General features: G+C 36.8%; 1 protein-coding gene across 1 annotated transcript in view; it reads left to right on the forward strand.

Annotated features, from left to right (window-relative positions):
- NWD2 (NACHT and WD repeat domain containing 2) overlaps nucleotides 1–23,844 on the forward strand; it is a 49,106-nt gene that overhangs the window by 11,222 nt on the left and 14,040 nt on the right. The window contains exons 4-5 of the mRNA XM_042811852.1: nucleotides 6,453–6,541; nucleotides 11,348–11,464. Coding sequence (XP_042667786.1) covers nucleotides 6,453–6,541; nucleotides 11,348–11,464 — 206 coding nt within the window. The remainder of the gene's footprint in view (nucleotides 1–6,452; nucleotides 6,542–11,347; nucleotides 11,465–23,844) is intronic.

The raw sequence follows: 23,844 nt of genomic DNA on the forward strand, positions 1-23,844 counted from the left end.
CAGCAGAGCCAAGGGATGCAAGGCACCCAATCTACAAACTGGGAACCATTTGCACAGTTCCAGGGCAGCCTCCTTTTTCCTCCTGAAGAACACAGAAGGACAGCTGTGTCCCCAGGGTGTTATTTGAGGTCGGATATAAGGACTCATTATAAGATAAAATTCTGTTTCTGAGTTCTCACTAATACCCATCAAATTCCTTGAGTATGTGGTATTTATTTACTATTTTTTTTAAGGATTGAATGGTTTAGTATGAACTCCATGGGAGTCAGCAAGACATTAGCAGATGCTGGATTTCAGTTCATGCCACAAGTGTAGAACTTCCTTTAAGATCCTCCAGGAATAACAGACCTTTCTATTAACCTCACTGGCCAATGGATCAGACTCCAAATTTGTTTCAGTGAAGGCATAATATACCTAAAACAAAAATCAGAACTCTCATTTGTTTTAAATTGGGAAAAATATCCTGTGTGAATAATAAGTATTTTTGTTGAATACTCCTAGTATTTGGACACAGCTTTTCCTTTCTGTAACTCCAGTTCCATTCTGATATTTCCCACATTATAACACGACTCCCAACTGCTTTGATTTTACTAATTGCCTCGTTTTTTAACACATATAAATTGACAGGAGGGTGTTATTGTTAAGTCAATAGGTGGCAGTGGTTGTCCACATCAACAGTCAAGAAGCTGGGTGTTTTGTAAGATGTCACCATGCAATGTGGCCAACTATTAAAAAGTGTATTTAAAAAAATTAATACGAAATCTGTGTCTTATATATGTTGTCTTTAATCTGTCATCTTACAGAACTGAAAGTAGGAAACACTTCAAATAAGTATATTTAAAATTACATCTCAGTTAAATGAGACGTTTCATTTGGGGCTAAAACAGAGGATCTAATTGCTGCAACTAGGAGTTCCAGGCTTGCAGTTATGCCCTACACTTTGAATTCTGTCTCAGGTAGTTCTATTTTTTGTTAGGAAAAAGTGCTTGTTCAAATGTTCTGATGTGGATCACAATTTTGTAATCTTATCCAGTCATTTCTTTGCAATTGAGAGACACACTCCAGTATTACTTGATATTTTAATGTTATTTTTCAATACTTTAAGCCAGGTAGCCTTTCCTTTGGTATCAAATTCTCAACCAGCTGTCGTATTTCTGTTTATTTTTTAAGAATCAAGACAGCTGAGGAAGGGGGTGCCACCAGTGTTGTTACACAGTATGCCTGGTGGCCAGAGCACTAAGAAGGAGCTGAGGGCCCCTCCGTGGTCACTCACACACATTCTGCACATACTGGGAACCTGGTGTTGAGACAAATAGCTGTGTGCCACATTGCAGTAGTGTTGTAGTGTTTTTCTAGTCAGAACCCAGAGAGTTAGAGTCCATTGTGATTATTAGGTTAAGTAAAGAACTTCAGTGTGCTGAGTTGCTCTTTTCCCTTTTTTGAAGACCTGAAGGTAGAGAACTGAGGGTTGGCAGTGCTGTTTGAGAAAGAGTCGTTGCAAGAGAGAACCTAGACCAGTCTGTTTCCCTTCGTAGTCTATCTAAAAAGAGCCCTGGGTAGCTTGGAATGCATATTGTAATACTATCCATGTGTAGAAATCCCAAGGGAAGGAAATGCCAACAGCTTTTAGAGTTAATTTTGTAGGAAGTCAGGATGCTGAGAAGCTCAAGTCATTTTTACCTCTGTAGCAGCTACATGATTCAAACTCATTGTTTGCAAAGTGCTCTGATATTTTCAGATGAAAGGCACTATAGAAATGCAAATGACACTATTATGGTATTATTTTCAGAGACAAGGTTTCCACAATATTTAGAGACATTTGTTAACCATTGATATTCAGAGCTTTTAGTTACAGGGGTAATACACAGTGCTATTGTGTAGTATTAGTAAAAACAAACAAACAAACAAAAAAAAAAGGCAGTGTAAAAGGAATAATTCAGTTGAATAGTTGTATATGACGAGAGCATACTAACATTAAGAAGTTTGGCAGTCACTTCCTTATATTTGCTGGTAGGTAATTTTTAACCTTATTTGCATAGTATCTTTAGATAATTCATGGATATTCACTGCAGTCAGTAGACAAAGGTTATACAATAGTGGCATTTTAGTACTGTAATGCATTTAAAAGTTCCCACGGCAAAAATCCATCCTATCAACATGGCAAATATAAGCATTTAGGACACTTAAGGGAAGCAAATAGGTAGATCTCTTAATGGATATGCACTCAAAACTAGTTTAATCTGTCCACTGCTCATTCAGGGTCTTAGACTTCCACCAATGCACACAAATTGTGTTAAAGTAAACCTGTCTGTGGGCATTATACTACAAACAAAGCTGGCAAAGAAGCAGGCCATGAAAGAGGTGAGGCCAGGACCCCTGATGATCTTCTCAGTGACACACTGAGACATGGAGCTCACAGAAGTGACATGAGAGCTGCTGCTTCTGTGTACACAGGGAGAGAGCAGTTCTTCCCTGGGTGACCAGAGGTGAAACAATGCCATGCATACACACAAAAACGAGATGGTGCTCAGCAGCCTTCTCATGGAGCTGTGCCAAGTCCTGATCGAATAAAAGTCATGGTGTGAATGCAGCTTTGAAGCAGCATTTCCATTGCTGGGGAATGACTCCACCATTGCAGCTGCTGGTGAGGGCAGAGGTTGGGTAGCATGCGGGCTGAGAGCAGAGTAACTGGAAAAGCACAATTTCCACAGGGTTTCAACGTTCACTCTTTCTGTTTGTTTGCATGTAAATTTTGAAATTTTCAACTCGGCTGTTTCCCATGACATGTTTTATCCCAGAGATTAATGTTTGGTGACTGTTTGTACATACTCATCATGTATTTACTAACAAGAGAATATAATGTGTACTTTCTTTGCTGAAAATAGGGGAAGCGAGTTTAATAGGAAAACAGCTTGTGCTTGAAGGTCAAACTTTGGCATGGAAATAGTTCACAGTGAGAAGAAGCACCCTGGAGTACTCTAATGAAAACTGGCAGTGATTTGACTGAGCTACAAGCCTTCAGAAATCACACCTCACACACACAGTCGTGCTTAAACAGTGATTGCCTACGATTTGGCAGAGAGGCTGTAAAAGCGTGCGTGCTAATTCAGTTCTGTCCTCAGATTTGAGCTGGGAATGCAGCGAGAGCTGGGGGGTGGGGGGACTCTGGCAGCATGCCTTGTCCAACTGACTGGTTTCTGAGGGTTTCCAGTAGGCCTGAGGCTGGAGCCAGCCAGGGTATTTCACTCACTGCCTATGTGGCAAGTCAGGAAGTGCCCGTCTTCTGCCTAAAAGTTGTCAAGAAAAATAAAAGATGGATTTCTAACTACAAAGGCAAACAAAAGGTTAAGGCTGCACTGGGGCAAGGTGTAGGGCTGGGCAGGACGGTGTGGCTCGGGGATTGGTTCATGAGGCAGCAGTCAGCAAGGGCTTATAGGAAAGGTTTGGGTTTTCCAAGTTACCATCTCACTGCAAGACAATGTGATTTTTTTATTTGATTTAAACATTGGAGATGGGCTTTGGGGTCTTTGTTTTTTAATCTTGTCATACATTTTTGCACATGCAGAATTCCTATGGTTTATTGTGGACTATCATTTGGATTTCAGAGTATCAGAATTAGAAGGTGCATAAAGCTTGTCTCACAGCTCATGTTGTCTGCTAGCAGAATGTCATGCAGCTAATCTGTTCATCTGCTGCAGCATCCTGGAAGGCGGAATTTGACTCCATGACATCCTTGTTGGGAACTGCCAGCTTCACAGATTTGCTGTCAGTGTAAATCAGATTAGATTTTATTTAATTAAAGCAGCTTATCTGTCATCCATACTAATTACTGTAGTTCATCTCAACTAGATGCAATTCTGTTTCATTAAATTTTCACAAATTATTATGAATACAGGAATTCTTCGATTTCATTAATGTAGTCAACAGATTCAAACTTCAATAAGATATCACATTCCATTAAATTTGGAGGTAGGAATAAAAATGCAGGATGGGTATTCTGAGTCCCTTGCCCAGAATACAATTCTAGTTGAAGGAATGTTTTGTCTCTTTCTGACTGATTTATAAGGTATTAGAAATGTCACACTGCTCTTGCAATGTGTTGTTTCGTTTCTGAGCAAGCCTCTACAAGTAATGCCACAGGAAGCAATGCCACATCCTGAAAGTGGAGTCAGTGGGGTTCTGCAGGGTGTCCTGTGGGCACAGCTGGAAAGCAGCAGAACGTGATCTTGTTTGCTGTACAACTCAGGCAATGCATTTCCCATCTATCGTCCAATAATGTTCACTTTTAATTTTTGCCTTTTCTCAGTAATCTTTTTTTCTTTTCCTGCATCTTAGCCTATTTTAGTTCCCTAGTAAGACTGATCTATCTGCTGTCATGCTGATCATTTAAGTAAGGGCATATCACACCTGTGAGTTGGTGCTTCCTTAATAATGAAAGTACAGTTGTGACTAATTTCAGTTTATACAGAGGCAAGAATCATTTTGTTTTAGCTTGGTAGCAGAGTAGTAAGTTGTTTTTTAAGAAAATGTTTTGATACGACACAGTTTTGTCAGATCTGTTTGGGTAAATTAGAATCTATTGTATCAATGATTGATCAGTGGGCCTCAGTATCTGCTGGAGGAAGAAAAAAATATGTGACATATGTCAAATGAAGCCAACTCTAGAACCTGATGCACACCAAATAATTGTGAGGATTCAACTCAGTGAGGAGTAAAATACCCCTAAACATGTACTGCATGATCTTTAGCACCAGCTATTTTACTCTATAGTTTTGCTTGTTCTGCTACAGACAGTAGCAGAAATCTTCCCAAGCACTGTACTGTATGATGAAGCCATACCTATGGGTTCTTCTGGGAGACTAGATTGCTGGTTGCAAGAGGGACTCAGGAGGTCATCAGGACTCTGGAATTGCTGCCAACATTAATTTGGGCAACAATAGGCTTGTCCAGTTGAGACTTTAAAACTCCTGGGACAGAGATTCCCAGCCTGGGCAGCTGATGGCAATGATGCATCACCTGCCTGCATAAAAAAAGCTTCTCCTTATGCCACATGAGCTTCCCAAGCTGTAATACTTGGTTCCACCATCTTTGAACTACACTGAAGTAGTTGTAGGCCAGCCAGGGTTATTTCCACTTTGCATGACTAATCAAGGCCAAATCCCTCAGTAGGTACTTGTAGGCACTGAGTTCATGACTGTCTCAATAGCCTCTCCAATTTCTTTCTCATTCTCCTGATTTGGGTGTCCAGAATGCACAGCACTCCTTGTGTGGCCTCTCCAGTGCCAAGGAGAAAAAAACTTGCCAAGAGAGAAATGTAAAGAGGAAGAGTGGAGCTACACTCCTCTTCAAGCAGCTCAGAAGACCTGCCCTAGTTGTAGCATGCAGTTTGGATGCACAGAAGCTTTGCGCTGCGGATTTAAACTGTTATTTTGTATCAGTGCAGTTATACAAATGTTACCTTAACTGCAGTAGATATTCTCCATCATTCATAAGTTAACATTGTTTTGTTTTTGTTTTCCATTATATGGCCTTGGACCTAGTGATTTTAACAACAGTTGTGCTTTACTTTTGCAAATAACTCAGCAACAGTGTCATCCATTTGTGTCTTAACTTACTCAACACTGGCCACAATCTAGACCTATGTAATCCATCACATGTCTTAACCTTACTTGGAGAGACAATAAAGTTTATTATCTATACAAGGTCTCTGTGCTAAACAAATTTATTTCAAATTTGACAGTATGTTTCTTATGTGCCTCGTATGAACGTGTTCAAATTAACTTAATTCTTGCATCCAGTTACTTTATTGGAATGTGTTATCAAAAATCATTGTTTCGCATGGTGAGAATAAGATGAAGATGTCAGAGCTGTGCATTTAGTGTAGTAGCAGGAATCACCTGCACCCAGAGATACCATAAATAAGATATTGTCATTTCCTTCTGCCTTTTATAGTACTATCAAATTGAAGTTGTTGAAGAAAGTAATAGCATTTGACACAATGTCATTAATTAATGTGGTTAATTTATTTCTAAGTACATTTTTTGCGTATTTCTTTGTTCTGTGGTGTTTCTAATTAGTAAAATTCATCTTTGTAAGAATTAAATAGAAGTCAAACTGGTAAAGAAATTCTGACTGTTGAATAGCAAAATTAATTCAGCTGCATTTTACTGAAATATATGCTGCAATATGAAGATAACTATTGAAGCTACCATTGTACACATAAAGCCATTTGTGTGAAAAAGAACAAAGTACAACACAGAGATGGGAAATTAAACCCAGCACTAGATTTCCGTTACAAGTATAGGTCTATGAGGGCTCTTTTTATGTAATAAGTCTGGATCTCTGACTAAAAATAAGAAAGTTCATTTAAATATTTAATATATATATATATTAATTATATATATAATATATTTAAATATTAAATATATTAATAACATCTTTTTCCAACACAGATACCATAGCAGAAAGGAGCGCTCTAAGAGAGCATGTGTATCCTAAGCTGAGAGAATTCTGCAGGGAAAACTATGGGCTGGAATTTCAGGTAGGTTTTATTGAATCTTGTCTTAAGAAAAACACAGTTTCTTGCAATTAGCTGTATTTAGAATGGATAATATTTTTAATTACTGTAATTGTTGCCTTACCACTGGTCAAATATAAAATTACGGAAAAATGTGTTTCATACGTTAATTGTATCACACTGATTCACTTAAACTATCTTACAGGAAGATTTGAGGTAAATCCAGAACAGATGAAAAAAACTCACTGGTGGAAAAAGCAGTACAGGGACAAAGTGCCAACTTCCACATAGGGAATTTAATCAAACCACCTTTGTTTTAAATACTCAAGAATAAATAATATCAGAGCTGAGTTACTGTGCTCTGCTTCTAGAAATCATACTGAAGTTAATGTCACCCCTGCAAAATATTTTTTATTTCATGTCATCAGCATTGCATTGCACCATCTGTGTCATTTCATAATTGTTATATATACCTACAGATTTGTCTTCCACTGTAATGTGGAAAATAACCAGGTGAACGCTGAAACACTGATTAAAAAGTGGAACTGAATGTGGAACATCTAAACAAAATTCCTGTTGTGATTGTATCCCACAGAATTTGCTTCCTTTACTGTCAACCATAAAATTCCCATTGCTTCAGTCCATTCAGGTTTTACTTTGTATAATGGAAAACCCATAGACATCTTTGGAAAGTGCCAATTAGTAAAAAATGGAGTTGCATTTAATTTAAAGTGCCTGAATTTGACTTCACAGTTAAATCACTGGTACATTTAAGTCAGGTATAGACAAATTCACAGTCCAATAAAGTCAATTAGATCCATTTATGTCAGCTGGTGTGGAACTAGCTCTCTCTTAAGAGTAACAAATGCAACTTGCAATGTTGTAAAAATATTCAGTTTTTTTAAAAATCTGGTTATAAATCTTCAAGCCTTTCTCCAATACTAATAATTTTTTTTACCATCCCATTTTAATGACTCCCAAAACTCAGCTCTTCAGAGTTTAGCTCACTTGACAGCAAACTAATGCTTTTTAAACAGCATCTTGTCCCTCACAATGTTATTTGTGATGTACATTCAACTGGCTTTTAATCAAAATAACAAGTTCCTGACTTAGGATATTTGGTCTTAATTCCCTGGGTTGCAATGAAATTGTTGAGTCTGCATAGTGGTAAATAACAGAGATTCCTGATTAAGGCTATAAAAGAACTTCCTTTGAAGATTCTAGCTCATCAGCTGACTGGGAAGCCCCAGCTGCAGTGGTACACACAAGGAATATCAAAAGATACTGAAATAAGAAAATACATTTTCCTGCTGCTACCATATGATGATAATGGAAAATGCCAATAAAAACTCTCTCAGCATCTTAATTTTGCAGTCATTTCTGAGGAGACTTGTCTGGGACAGGAGGGAAATGTCTCCTCCAAATAAATAATGATCCATTGAATTCTTTGTGGGAAAAAAAAAAAACATGCCTGTCTTCAGATGGATTGTAATGTACCCTGTAGGGGAGGAATAATTGAGTTTACTCTGGTTGATATTCATCAAAGCAAATTGTTTTATCTTACAGTTTCAACACCAGAAGAATCCATATGTAATATGAGGTCTGAGAGACAGCTCCACTGACACAGTTCTGGAAACAACTAGAAAGTTACCACAAAAGTGCAAAGTAGGAAAATTCGCACACAAAATTACCAAGGGAAAGGACTTTTACTGCCTTTTCCACTCCTGATACACTATATTTCTTAACTCAGTATGCAAAGTCCAGACTGCAGATTTTACTGCAGTGGTGGCCATAAAGTAATATGTACTTTTCAGATAGAGTGATAAACTTGTATCTCCCTCCACAGAGCATAACATGTAACTTTCCATCCTGTTACATAATCCTGTACTGAACAGACATGTGCAACCTCACGTTAGACTGCCACAAAGATGTTAAAATACAGACTGTCCTGAGATACCCTGTGCATGACAAATCATGACCTAAGTGAAATACGTTCCTGGGCATTCATTGTTCCATCTTCCACTGAGTCATCTGGTTCCACTGACAAGTGTTTCAGGCATTGCAAAACATGAGATTTGTCAAGCATCCTAGCACTGTTGGGAACTGTTGGGGAACATGGCTACCATGTGCGTGGAAGCAGAACTCAATGAATTAAATCACTCTATGGATTTTATAGTTCAGTGTGCTTCCTCTTCCATTGAGTCAGCAAATATTGCTGAAAAACATATATTGGCTAAGACAGAAATGAAGTTGTGAAGCCTACTTCCAGGAGGCATGGTGTTTTATACCTGGAATATAAAATTTGGAGAAGTGGAGGGACACAGAATGGTCAAAGAAAGTAATTGTAATAGAAAAATTTTGGAGGATGACTAACAATAGTTAACAGACAGAATATTCTTTTCTTCTTGGGAAAAAGGACTGTTTCAAATAATTTTCACTGTGTGATACTTGTTATGTTGAAAGTAGAATCTCTGCATGAATGAATTTTTTTTTGGTCTTTTTAAGCAGTAGGAAGCGATAGAGTTAAAATTACCCCATGTAATTAGACAAATCTATGAAACTGTCAATTCAATAGATCAAAAGCTAAAATAAGCAAAAGGAAACAATGAGTCATCAATGAAAAGTCACCATTAATTGACTAGTGTGGAGGTAATCCAGAGTAGCATCAGCCCACCTTGTTTAACCAGCTGTCATCTCATTGTGACAGCCCTACTGAATGTCAGGATGAGGTCAAGCAGTTTCTCCAAGTTTGAGTAAAAAAGCAGTTCAACATCAGACACAGCTGTTGTCCTGTTTCATTTCCTTAATTTTGTAAATCCTGTTTATTTCAGGTAGCATAAGTGATAACAAATGAGCTCATCCTTTTGAAAATGCTGGTGCCTTCAGCGGTTTGATGGCTAAAATACATCTTCTTGTAGGACAAAATTATAACACACGTTGAGATACTATGCACCAAAATTAAGTTACTGAATAAAAATAATCTATAACTGACAACATATAGAAGGTGGGTGCCAAACTGCTACAATATCCAGATAATTTCCTCTTCACGTTTACAGTATTATCTGATATCTGAACAGTTAATTAAAATAGAAATTTCCTTTATGTTTCAGTACAATAAATTCATTCAATCACTAATTCAAATGCTTCTGACAGTATGCTAAAATGCTCTAATTTTATGACTAGAATACTTTAGCTCTATCGGATATCATTCAAGCAATAAGACAGCTGAATACAATATGAAGTTCAGTAATGAAGTCATATAGATAAATAACAGATGGGTGAGAGAAACTGGGAACACTCTTTCCTAATGAGATTAGAAAAGGACAGAAAAGAAATCAGTGAAAATGAGGGAGATAGGAAAGCTGTTTCAGAAGCAGCTTTATAAAGCAGAAGACTTTTGTTTCAGCAAAGTCTTGGAACAAAACTTCCATAAAAAATAAGGATGCTAGAAGTATTTTTTTGCCAGTGCAAGTTACAGTGCATTCATACTTAGGGCTGTTTCATTCATCATCAGTCAGTGCCTTATCCGGTGTGTTTGACATCAAGGTTCCTACTGTAGCAAACACCACCATAGGTCCCAAAATTTTCTGCCTGAAAAAGCCAACAGGAAAATAAGTAATAAAGTTAAACATTGGCATAAGTAGTTCCAGGATGACAGCTTCTTAAGCCTTGTCACTTACTATTAGGAGAAATTTCCCAAGCTGATTAACCAGCTGTACACCTCTGACTTCTACTTTTACAGCAATTCACTATTAATTCTTATATTAGCCCTTCAGATTGATTTTATGATCTTTTTAGACAACAATCAGTTTTGTGTTCCTCACAGTAAGAGCAGAGTGCTCCCATGATACAAGTAATATAATAACTGACACTGGGATCATTCATGTCTTAATACAGTTTTGATTTTGTTTTTTAAAGCTGTCCATTTGGACTTTTTTGTTCAAGTTACATGCTAACTGTAACAGTAGCTTAAATTAGAATGTAGTAGCATGTGTCATAAATATTATTCCAATAGTAAGAAATGTATGCATACAATCCCTATTCTTTTAAATTCAATTGCCCACATTAAAGATTCAGCTTTTTAGGAAAAATATACAGTGAAATCACACTTTGTCCCTAAATTTCTTGAAATACATTTAGCATCTATATTCCAGTTTCTTCCAAGAGTTTGTTTGCAATCCATTACCATCACAAAACCAAGTCTGCAGCTATAAATGAAAGGCTGAACAGCAAGCTGTCTGCTATTGCATATCTGTAAAATTTTTTCTCCCAAAGTAACAAAGGGCAACTAACAAAGGAAGTATGATATTACAGAACTGCACATATTCTTTCTTTAGAGCCATGTGCACTGGATGATTTTATATCCTATGGCTACAAGCGACACAGGGTGTCAAGTCATAGTATTGAATAAGATCTATAGCAAAACTCCCATTGATTTCCAGGGAGCCAGCATTCTATCAGTGCTTTTGTCATTATTCTTACCTGTTCATTATATGCAATCTACTAGAAAATAAAGACTACATCAAATCAAGATCTTGTCATGCTAATCTCTGCACAAAAATATGAATACAAAATGAGAGACTGTCCCAGTCCTAAAGTGTACTTATAATCTAAAGAGAAAAAAGTCTCTGAGGGGAAATAGAGGCTCAGATTGTCGTTACTTAAGGAAAAACTGCAAGTCTGTTTAAGGACTGGTGGTAGATCTCATTGCTTTTCACAGCATTGCAGAACAATGCTTAGCAGCACACAACATGCCATCAAAGTTAATTTTTAATTTGATAGAGAGAAAGAGCAAATAATAGATTAACAACATTATATACTATTTTCCAGGTCATAGATTTATACTGGGGAGTCGAGGCAGATGAATGGGACAGTCCTGAGCTGCAGAAGACTCGCATGAAGCTGTTAGAAGATTGCTTGAAAAGTTCTGCAGGTCCATGTTTTGTTGTGGGTATAAAAATAATTTTCTTTTTAGAAAGTTTTTCTTTACCACAATAATATACTATTAATGAACCTAACATGCATGTTTCAGTAACAAATATATTATTTTCCTCTTTCTGAAGTATTTGATATTCCTAGCTGTACATTTTGTATACTGCAGCCAAAGGTTTCCCCACACAGAGCTGTCAAATAACTGAGATTATTCACTAAGAGAAGAGAGGAAGGAAGGATCTTTCATGAGCAGTCCCTATGGCAAGATGTATTTAGAAACCACAAGATGTGATTGTTCTACCACTACAACAGGAGATGGACTGCTTGTGTAAGAAGGCCACCACTAATTAATTCTTGGCACTTTTCAGACATGGATTATTGGCTGGCATAGAAGGACTTAGCTATAAAAGCACAGCAGCAGGCAAGAGCTATCTGCTCTGATAAGCATTTTGCTGCTTTGTGTGGTAAACTCAAGTGAGCATGCCATATATTAGTGCATGAAAAGCCTGGAGGTCAGAGACAACCTGAGGAGGCTTTGACACTGCCTTCTCTTTATTGTTGCCAGAACATTGCCTTTAGGATTCTTAGAGAGTCAGTAAAGCTGACAAAACAGATACATCTTCACTGGCTTTTTCTGTTGTAGTTAAAAATGACCATTACACCTGTACAGAAGTGCTTTGTAAAGCTTTACCCATCTTTTTTAATGTCAGAGGTATCTTCAATAAATGAACCTGTTGATCTATATCAAGGTCAACAGACAGTGTTCTTCAGATGAAGCAATTTGAATTTATGAAATCATGCATTGGGATGAATAACTGAAAGGCATTGGGAGTAGACTACATACAGTCTTGCTAGGTATACTTCTCCCCTTCCCGATGAATCATCTACAATAGATTTTGTAGTCACTGGTTTTATATTAACTACATACTTCAATATAGCATGAATTTTTCTCTCTCCTGTGCTTAGAAAGATTTGTGCTATGTTTTAAGTTGAACATGTATCACTTGAAAAATATTTTAAGAGCAGTTAAATGCATTGTATGCTGTCTGCGTTAAGTTTTCAATGCAAAGAAAAAGTATACTGGCTTTTGATAAAGGTATTTTCTCAGCTGTTTAGAGAGCAGCATATCCTCATTATCTATGAAAAGCAAGGCTGTTTTTCTTTAACTTTCTGAATAAGACCTAGGGAAAGAATTTCTCTAATGAGTTTGGCAACTGAGTGGTATGAACTGCACATTTAAAATATTCTATTAAAGTATAAAGCAAAATACAAAATGATTTAGGAAGAATGTGGGTTTATTTTTTATGATAGAGGTACTTTGTGAAAAGAAGACTTCAGAAAATATACAGATATGATGACAATGTGTAGAATTTGTTCTGATCAAGATTATTTCTCTAGAAGATAAATACTTCCATTATTATTATTATCAGCTTTCTCGAGTCTCCATCTTTGGAAGAAATTAAATGAGGGATGTAAAAAATCATTTTTCTATGCATAACTGTGGAGATGTTAGGATAAGACTTCAGTTAAATCACCCTCTCTAAACACTATTCATTTGTGTTTAAATCAACCAACAAAGGTCATCTTCAGCTCTTGACTGGAACAAGCCTAACCCAGAGGACTGAGTCTTGGCTGGGGTGTACAGCTCTCCTTACACTGTTTTCATAAGCCCTGATTTGAGCAGCACCTTTTGTGGCTAAATTTAGTTTTCTGGATTTCTTTTCTAATTTCTGTGTTTGCTTTGATGGAGAAACAGACTTGGAGCAGAAAAGCATAGCATATTTTGTTGGGCAACACTCGTTAACTATGTACACTCTTAGGCATGTATGTTCTGAAATATCAGTGGAAGAAACCTCTCAATACACCATTGCTCAATAGTTTTGCAGCTCAGAATTTTGGAAGTATTAAGAACTGCTTGGATTGCATTGTTCCTAAGGAAAGAGAAATCAAGCCAAAACAGAAATTTTAAATAGAGTGAAACAGTTAGCAATGAGGCTGGATGGAGTCAGATAACTCAATTTCTACTCTAGTTTTTCTAGTTATAAGCTGGAGTAATAGCACTTCCAATGTTAGGTTGCAGAATTATAGAAATTATAGAAATCTCTGTATGCATATTTGTTTGTTTGTTTTTTCCTTTGTTATACCTTAGTGGAGTGTGTTTTATTTCATTTACAATCAAATTGAATTTGATCCTACTCCAGCAAGTGTATTTAGTTTTAATTTATAGTAACATAATTAAAAACTGACTGGTACTGCAGACTTTGGGCAACTTCCCATTTCTTGACAATGTTCTATAAATTGTGCCACTTCCATTTAGCTGGGTATTTTCTTACATTTCAGTTATGGCTTTTTAAATTGAAACTCAGATCTGGGATTAAATCTGCATATTCAGAATTAACTTGCGGATATGATTTGATTTTAGAAAGTGTTCCCTTATGGTGCTTTGTGCCTGTATTGTGATGTCAGGTGAAGAGAAAATGAAATCCAGCTCTTAAATTAAGGTGCAGAAGTTAGAAGTCTTAAGCTTTTGAACACGTATTCATAAGCACAAAAGAGGAAGCAACTCTGAAACAGTGAGTGGTTAATTTCCTGTGATGTTTTCTTTGGGAACATACAGTCCCCATTTTCCCTGGTGTCCAAGCTCTATCAATACTAGTTCCAGTCAAGGGAGGGGAGAGTGGTTTGAGTTTGGGATTTTGTTTGTTCATTTGTTTTCTATTTAAAGTCAGTACCTATTGCATGTGATCATTTACTAACTTGCAGCATGTACCATGCTATTTTTATCTACAAATTTATCAAGATTTATTTGTGAGGGGAATATGCAATCTCTCTGTAGGAAAAATGTTTTCCATGCAAATTTTGCATAAAAATTCAGGCTGGTTGTCTCAGTACCTTACATGAGGAGATCATATTGCAGTGTATTTGTTAAATTGTGAACTGCAAGACTGCACTGCATAATGGTACCAAAGACTGAATATATTTTCAGTGCTTCTCCAGAACCTTTACATTTTCTTTGGTCACATTTCCCAGTAAATTCATAAGAGATAGCAATACAGGCATGAGACTAGTCTGGCAATAAGGATTATATTATCATCCCATTATTAGTACCGATCATGAAGAGGATTCATCCATTTTGGATCTAGTCTCAGTCTACAGTAGATACCCTTAACAGCCAATAGGAATATCTAGTTACCTCCAGTAATTTCTGAGTCATTCTCTGGAGCTGCACCTATTTCTCCATTGAAAGCAAAGAAATACTAGGTAATTAGGTGCTATTTTAGGAACCAAAGTGCAGTGCTTGTTATTAATTAAAGCCTTTAGCTATTTAGACTATTGTTAATCTACAGTGATTTATTTTTCAGAATGAGTTTACTGCTTTTTTACTGAGATCCCCTAACTAGTAGCCCAGTACTAACCTGCTGTTGGTTGTGCCTTGATACAGATAAAAGATCTGGCATGCTGCTCTGCACTGCTCTTCAAACACACGCTGCAAGTTGCAACTTGCACATGCTCTCATCCAGCTATGCAGCACTGTGCAGTTTCTGCCTGAACTACTCTTGTTTCACGATCACAGCCTGAGAAACTGCAAAATTAAAGTCTGAGTTTGTTATTGTAGCAATTTGTTCAGTTCAATACATTTGGGTTTGTGCTTAGATGGTGGTTGCACCAACATTTTCAAATCGAACTGCAGTATATCAGGCACAAAAAAATGATTTCAAAATTCATTTGGAAATGCAGCACTGAATCATAACACTGAAAGAACACTGTTGATACGTACTAATAAGGGTGCTTATTGGTTTCTAAACTTTTATGTCACTGGGGATAGCACACCTTTTCTTATTCCTCTTCACTAGATGCATTCACTGAAGTCTTAGACCAGAATGTAGGCATTTTGGCTATAGGGTGGATTTTACTCTATTTTAGGGAGTAACCAGATTAAAAGTTTCAGCAAGTGTTCCTGATCATTGTCTAAAGGGAATACCTGATGAGCCTATCGTCTTTGCGTACTGCTTTGGATTAAGAATGATTGTTTCATAGAAAAAAAGACGTAGAAAAAAAGTCAAAGCTTCTTCCTTATTTACAACAAGTTATAGAGCAAAGTAATTGGGTACACTGGGGGAGTTATATCAATACCAAATTTTAGTCAGCCTAAACATGAACTTTGAAGTTCCTCAAGCATGTTTTGAATGTGTAATTATGAAAGTGCAAGCTCTGGCAGGTAGTTGTGCAAAAAAAGCACTGATTGTCTAGAGAAAAAATCATTCCTTTGCCTGGTCAGATGAAGGCCAGCTCTCTGCAAGTATCAAAATTACATAGATAAAACAAAATTCTTTATGATTAAAAATTTCATATTTGGTTTATTTATCCCCAAGATATCTTTTTCCATCTTGGTTTATATTAATGATGTATGTTTTATTTTATTTCTTTTAGTGAAGTCTTCTCTGTCTCTTAGTGACAGAATACTTCTAATAGTGCAAGGAGGGACACAACCTAGACACATAATAAGCATTAAGATGGTTCCAGAGAGATTCTCATTACTTTGTGTTTCATTTGAACACATTTATACAAAATAAATAAATAAATAAATAAAATGACAACTTCAATGTAATTTGGAGTTGACTAACAGTAAGGATAAGGAGCAGATTTATGAAGATTTATGATTACTATTGCTTAAGCATAACAACTAAATCAAATAATAGAAAACACTGAGTAGATTTGGCAAATGTCTGGAAATTAAGAACATAAATACTTATCTGGATCCAGACTGAGCTTGAAGCTACAGCAGATACAAATCTAAGAGAGTCTTCCCTGCTTTCATACAAATCATGTGGTCCAAAGAAGCGAAGGCCTCATTCTACTTCTTCATTTTCTACCTCTGTACTGACACTGTAGTTTACATTAACCATCTGAAATTATTGACAGCTTGTGTTTAATACAGCATTCATAAGCCATTAAAAAACTCCTAATGTTATAAAATCGAAATTCCACTAGAATTTCAGCTCAATATTAAAAATATACAATGTCTGTCATGTCCTTAAATAACCCTGGAACTGAGATGAAATCAAGGAGTGAAATGATGTCTATACCTCCAGATCTTTTTGTTCCCTGAGTATAACGTGTGCTTTAATCATTTTATGAAGTGCACTGCTACATGTTTTTCTTCGCTTGATAATTAATTCTAAGTGCATTCTGGCTCAGAGAAAAATCCAAATTGTATTACTTCAGTTCTCCTGAATCTCCTCAACTCCCAGTTCAGTTGTGCTGTCTACCTTAGGATTTGTTCCTAATTGGAAAACTGAATACATACAGGCTCCGGAATACCTTAATTGCATTTTGTTTTTTCTATCCTGAGAAAACACCCTGACATTTAAAGTTACAGAGGGTAAAGTCAGCAAAATGTGTCCGTTAAAACAGTCAGTTTAGGAGGAATGCTAAGCACCCAGGAATTCAACAGAGGTTAGGAAGTCTCAATGCATTTCAGACTTTAATTTTCCTCAGGAAAGCAGATCTAGATTACAGGGAATGAGGAGAAATAGCTGAAACCAGCCATGGGCACAACAGCCCAGTTGTCCCAATAAAATATATTCAAAGGGAGAAATATCAAACCATGAATTATCTTCTCACTCAGCATCTGATTTGAAACCCATCCAGATAATAATTCCCACTAACATAAGTGGAATCACACATGATACAGCAGTGTCTCCGTAGGACTTCCTGGCATTAACCCTGTCATTAAGCATAGGGCTGAAAACACTAATTCTGTTTTGGGACAGTCAACAGGAAAAAAAATTCTGCCAATATCAAAGGAGAGCTCTGTGTATTTTTTTAACACTTTTCACAATGGAAACAGTGATTAAATTTGTATGTGACTCTCCTCTTTTGGGGAGCCTTGGTCTTCAGTCAGGCAGTTCAGGCAGGCAAAGGATATATAGCCCTTTACATGATGTTTGTCTCTGGACAGCACAAACAGCACACATACCCATAGACTGATATCAAGCACAGGATAATATGATATTATTAAGCTATTGTAAATGAGTTCCTTGATCTGCCTTAGAGCTGGGAATGTATTCTCCTGTGAATCATTTCTAATTCTCTAAATCTAAAATCTAGGATCTAAAAATGCTTACCCATTTTTCAAACATAACCCACTGAAAATATCTACAAGATTCATCATGCAGCTTTTGCATGCACCATCAAAACTGCATGGTTTTCACTTGTTTCTCCATGTAATCTTTAAATAGCTTTCATTTTAAGCCTCCAGAAGACTGTATGTGATTTGTGCTAAATCTCTGTGTTTCTTATTCTGGACATAAATTGACTTTTTGGTGCTGTCTTCCAGAAAGTTAGGTATTAAACCTAATATGAATGACCATATTAGTGAGAACAAGATTTGTGTAAACTCAAATTTGCTTCATTCTGCACATAATGTGTGGAGGAGAAAATAGGCAGCCTGAGATTTATAAGATTTAGTTTCTCTTGAGCTTCAAGAGTTTTACCATGTCATATTCTGTGCTACTATTTTAATCAAGTAGATGTAAAGGTCTGCTCTACAAATGAAACTGTGTGAGAAAGCCAACATCAGCTATTTCTTGCAAGTGAGAGAGGAAAAAAAAATAATCCTAAACTTTATAATCTCACTTCTGTGTAAAGAAACAGCATACTTTACAGCATGTAGCAGGCAGTTGATAAGTTCACTTAAGCACTTAATGCTCTTGCTTGCATCTAGCATGTACTCTTTTCTCAAATAGAGTCTCTTCAGGAGTGACATATCCAGAAACAAATACCTACCCACCTAGTAACAAGTTCACTTCTCAGTCTGAATATTCTTAAATTCAAGAATCAGTGGCTAGTTATTTTCTTAAAGATAATTAGAGTTCATATTATTTTTCTTCAAGGAAGTAACTAATTTATAAAAGCAAAATAATGGAAAGTATCAGTGATATTCATGGTGCTGCAGGTATGCTCATACACTGTTTTCACTCATCTCTTAAAATACTTGCTCTCAGTGAAGTTTTGTTGGTATGCTATGTAGCAGTTAAATATTATACGCTTCCTTCTTTCATAACTGCAAAACATCACACTATTTTTTTTATCCTATTCAGCCTGGAAAAAATAAATTAGAAAACACCTGCTTAGAATGCTACAGAGATCACAATTATTATGAGTAAGCTATATGTTCTTTTCTTTGTCAACTATTTTGTGACAAATGCCTTCGGTGCTAATTCATCTCTTTTTCTCTTGCTCAAAATTACTCCTATCTGAGCTCTTTGGCTCATCACTCATCCTAAATACCACACCAAAATAGTAGAGAAAATATTTTAGTGCTTAAAACTTCTTTGAAAGTTTTTTACAAAATGCTTGTGCTGCTCATGGCTGGAACAACAGGGCATTGCCTGCCACAGCCTTTAGCAGAGCATATACTCTGCCTCTCTGTCATATCATTGCATGGCATGGGCAAAATGGAATCCTTACTGAAGGAAGTGTCATGTCCTTTGCTGTCTTTCATTCATTTTCATGCTACTGAATTTTTAACAATTTGGCTAATTATTTGACCTGTTACCTGCAGGCTGTATTTAGCATTTAGTGTTTTGTACACTTACCATTTATTTCAGGTCTGATTAAAATTACTACTAGAGAAGACATGAAGTTAACACATGAAGTTAACACACTAGAGAACTAGAACTAGTGTCCCTTGTACTAAAAAACTGCCTTTGGGCCTTCATTTGTTTTTTTATCTCTGTAATATATTTTTATTAATAGTGTTTATATGCTTTACAACACACTGCACAATCATGGGTCATATCAGGCTTCTGGGAAGTGTATTATTCTATGCAAGTTGTCAAAGCAATTTCATGACATTTAATTACAAAATTAGGTTTTCATTTGCAGAATCAATGAACACCAATCTCTAGTAAGAAGGACAAAAAAAACAGCAGTGAAATTGCAGTGAAATGACATATAATGTTAATACTAGCTTCAAGTTTTCTAAAGTCAGAGAAGGTCTTTAAAAACTCTGTTATCCCATCAGTGACCTATACTTCTGATAATATTCATTGATTATTCATTAATTAACACTTTCTAATACCATTATAGTGGCTGTATATGTTACTGAGAAACATGGCTTGTGTTACTGAATAGCATAAAGATATATAGATATAGAAGATAGATATATATCTATCTATATATCTATCTATATAGATATAGAAGATATAAAGATATAGATCTTCCCAAGAGTTCTTCTGCATTAAATCCATTTTCTGAAGTACTCCAAAAAAGAGTGCATGTGCCCAACATGCAGCCCTAAAGACCCCCTCAATTGCTGCAGATTTGGAGGTGTCTACATACCTCTGTGTTAATGCCTTACATGCCTAATTCATCTCTTTTTGTCTTGCTCAAAATTACTTCTATCTAAACTCTTTGGCTTATCACTTATCCTAAACACCACACCAAAATAGGAATTTAGAAACTAAGCAGCCCTTGTTATAGACATTAGCACAATTTTATTTCCCTGAATATAAAAATAAGGTCCTTCTTTTTAGAAGGCATGTGGGTATGTGGACCCAGCAGAAGACAGTACATTTTCTTTGGTACAAAGCATAATAGTGGGCAATAAGAGAGTCCTAGTTTTTAATTCCTTGATATTTTGTCCAGAAATCAATGTCATGTCCTAACAGCCACCTACACTGCTAGTCTGAAGGTATCTTCTTCTGTGTGCCTGTATCTCTGGATGCTCAGAGAGGCACACTAAACAGCACTGGCAGGGGAAGCATTTCTCTGTTAGCTGCTCTTCACCTAAGAGATGCAAGACAAGATTTCAAACCCTCTCATGTTTCTTCCCTGCTTGGCTAAGTGTTGAGATTATTTTACAGAACAAGCAAGGTTACACTACCATGCTGTTCTCTTGAAGACAAGGTGGATCTTGCAGGAAAGGTTCTTATCCCACATGCTGTAGGAAGGGTAGAGATTTCTACAGACAAGGTTATCAACTCCAGTCTGGGGGTGTTTGCTGAAATCTTCTATTAGAACTAACCCTTGTAGTTTGTTTCTCTACCCAGCTCCTCTGAAGGAGAATTTGAGTGAGTGAGTGGCTCAAATGTACAGCCACAGGTAGGCAAAATCTTCTACAGTACTTCCTCTATCTTGTTTTATTCTCTTTGACTGTTTTTCTCACCTGCGCATCCACTCAGGGAGATTGAAGCAATGATGGTGAAAGAAAAGACAACTAAATGGACCGAAGCAATAGTCTATAATCACATACAAGAGAGAAGAAAGATTTTGGAGAAAGTAGATCACTGATATTTTTATCTCCAGAAGAAAGAAAAGTTCTGATGAAGCAAAGCATATCAGGGAAGTCATGAATTTATTCTGAGGAATCACGTTCACCCTGCATGACAGACTATTAGTTCCTACCAAATATGTCCTGAGAAATCCTTCATAGTTATTTTCTATCTCCCTACCACTAGGAGAAAGTTAAGAAATTTAGAAATATTGTACTGTGGTTGAAGTTCAGAGCCAAAGGAAATGGTCCACTTGCTTACAGCTGCCCTCTTTATCAAGTAACACCACCATCATTCTCATACCTCATATCAGAAACTTTACTCACAGCAGAAGATTTTAGCACTCCATCCTTTCAGTTCCAGTTCCAGTACAACAAACCCTTTTTGTTCTTCGTGGAACTGAAACCAATACCCTTATGAAGTTTCTGAAATGCCTCTAGCCTTGCCAACACTACCATCTCCTTGTAATTCTGCAAAGCCTCCAGGGAAAAAGAAGAGAGAAATTAGGGCATGCTTCAGTGAGCCAAAGCACTGTTTCTCAAGCCAAGGAGCATAAATGCACATTCAGGCAGGTTGAAAATGTATCTATTTCTCAACACAGAAGTGATTTTATTATACTTCCATGACAATCATTTCAAAATGAAAAAAAAATTTCTTCTTTCATGGTTTCTGCAGTCAGCTGAAGTTATAAAAATAAATATATTTTCCTACAAATTTCAACCAAATTACTGGAGGCATAGACACAAATATTAGCACCAGGTAAAGAAAAAAGTCAAAAATATTTATTACTGCTCAAAAGGCATTATTTTCCTCTTTTAAAAAACAAAAAATTTGACAAACAATGTAAAGCTACAGTCTCATTCCTTGCTGAAATATAAATACTTGAGATCCATTATATATTAGTAGTGAGAACATAAAAGCTTTTTTTGCAAGTTGTCATTAGCCTCATTTCATAGGTGGGCAATCCAAGGCAGTGGTAAAAGCATCAGGAAGCTACATGTGCCAAACTGAGATGAAGCAAAAAGTGGAACAAAGGGCTGAGATTTAAGAGGTCTGCACCAACTCTGCTCACTTAGTTGTACTGCCTTACAACAGCCAGCATCAGAAGAAAAATGCTGTTCTGAAGGCAAATGCATTCTAGAAATCACGGCTACAACTTTTTTTCATTCTTTTTCCTCTCCCTACTTTTTACTTCTCTATTTATGAATTTGAAGAATATTCTCCCTGTGCGTGTATCAGAAGGTACATTGTACCACATTACAGCTAGCAAGAAAAAAGGTGGAGACAACTATTTTTAGAGTATCTCTTAGCTACCAGCTACTCTGTATCTTCAACTTCCTAAAATTTGGTTTAGATAAAATGTCTTCTTCATCTAAGTTTCAGTTATTTGAGTCAGTTTGGTTGCAGATTAGACTAACAAGCAGTTAACATGTATACTCCACTGAGATTTTCACTGAAATCATGTTTGTTTTTCTCAGTATTGAAATAATCATTAGTGCATTGAAAATAAATTTAAGTAAATATACTTCTCTCATTTCAGTTCAAATGATTCAATGTTGTTTAACCATTAGCATTCTTGTTTTGAGCTTGAGAGGACTTGGGTATTGGTCCCTCAGTGAATAAAAATGAATAAATAAGTCAAGGACACATGCGCCTGTTTCTGATAGTAAATTCTCAGCTTCAATTTAACACATATTTGTTTCTCAGAAACAAAGTCCAGCTAAGCCTGTTTGTTGTATTTTTGCTTTTTGGTTTTGTTTTGCTTCCCCCCCCCCCCAGTGGGGAGGGGGAGGAAAAAATGGTGTGACTATCTTATATTGCATAACTATCATCGATAGGGAGCCATAAAAATAGGGTTACACTATGCTGGCAATAAGCCAAAAAGACCTATGGTTGTACTAAATTTCTTTGAGCAGGAATGTAAAAAATCTCTGTCCTGACCGTTTTGTTCCAGATTTTTAAGACATGATCTGCCTACCTATTTGTTTATATCAGTTAATCCAAAAATTTCTGCTGACCAGGAGGGTAAATGTGCCTAAATGTTACCAATCCTGCAGTCCTTCCTTTACTTGAACAAGCTGTTTAGGCAGGATGGACTTAGAACTGCACTGCATTAGCAAATGGAAATTCAAAATGCAAGACAGGGTACAAACTGTAGACAGTTTGAAAACCATAAAGCATTTCCTACAGTTGTGCTGAAGTGATTTTATGTTATCACACAGATGTATCTACATAGGATAGAACCACTTGTTGAATATCATTCCCATGTTTGAGGAGTTAAAAAAAGGAAGACCTGGGGAACTATGTTAGGCCAGTGAGCCTAACGTAAGTGCTGTGGAGATCAAGGAACAGATTCTCCTGGAAGACATATTAAGGCACATGAAGGATGAGCAGGTGATCAGAAACAGCCAGCATGACTTCACCAACAGCATATCATACCTGACCAATCTAGAGTCCTTCTATGATGGAATAGCATCAGTGGACAAAGGAAAAGCAACTGATGTAATCTACCTGGACTTGTGCAAGGCCTTTGACATGATCCCAAACCACATCTTTATCTCTAAATTGGAGAGACATGGATTTGAATGCTGGACTATTAGGTGGATAAAGAATCTGTTGGTTGGTCATAGCCAAAGGGTTGTTGTCAATGGTTCTAAGTCCAAGTGGAGGCACGTCACAAGAAATGTCCCCAGGGGTCTGTCTTAGGCCTGGTGCTCTTCAATGCATTATCAATGACATAGACAATGGGATTGGGTATACTCTCAGCAAGTTTGCTAATGACACCAAACTGAGTGATGCAGTTGACACAGTAGAAGGGAGAGATGGCATCCAGAGGGACCTGGACATATTTGAGAAGTGGGCACATTAGAGCCTAATGAGATTTAACAAAGCCAGGTGCAAGGTTTTGGGATTGGAGGCAATCCCAGATATGAGTACAGACTAGGTGAAGAATTCATTGAGAGCAGTCTTGTGGAGAAGGTACTGGGAATCCTGATGGTCAAAAAGCTGGACATAAGACAGCGGCATGCTCTTCCAGACCAGAAGGCCAATAGTATCCTGGGCTTCACCAGAAGAGGAATGGCCATCAGGAAGAGGGAGGTGATTGTCCCACTCTAC

This window comes from Centrocercus urophasianus, unplaced genomic scaffold (assembly GCF_019232065.1).
Source record: "Centrocercus urophasianus isolate 14NV4802_14NV808 unplaced genomic scaffold, USGS_Curo_1.0 seq_13, whole genome shotgun sequence".
Taxonomy (NCBI): Eukaryota; Metazoa; Chordata; class Aves; order Galliformes; family Phasianidae; genus Centrocercus; species Centrocercus urophasianus.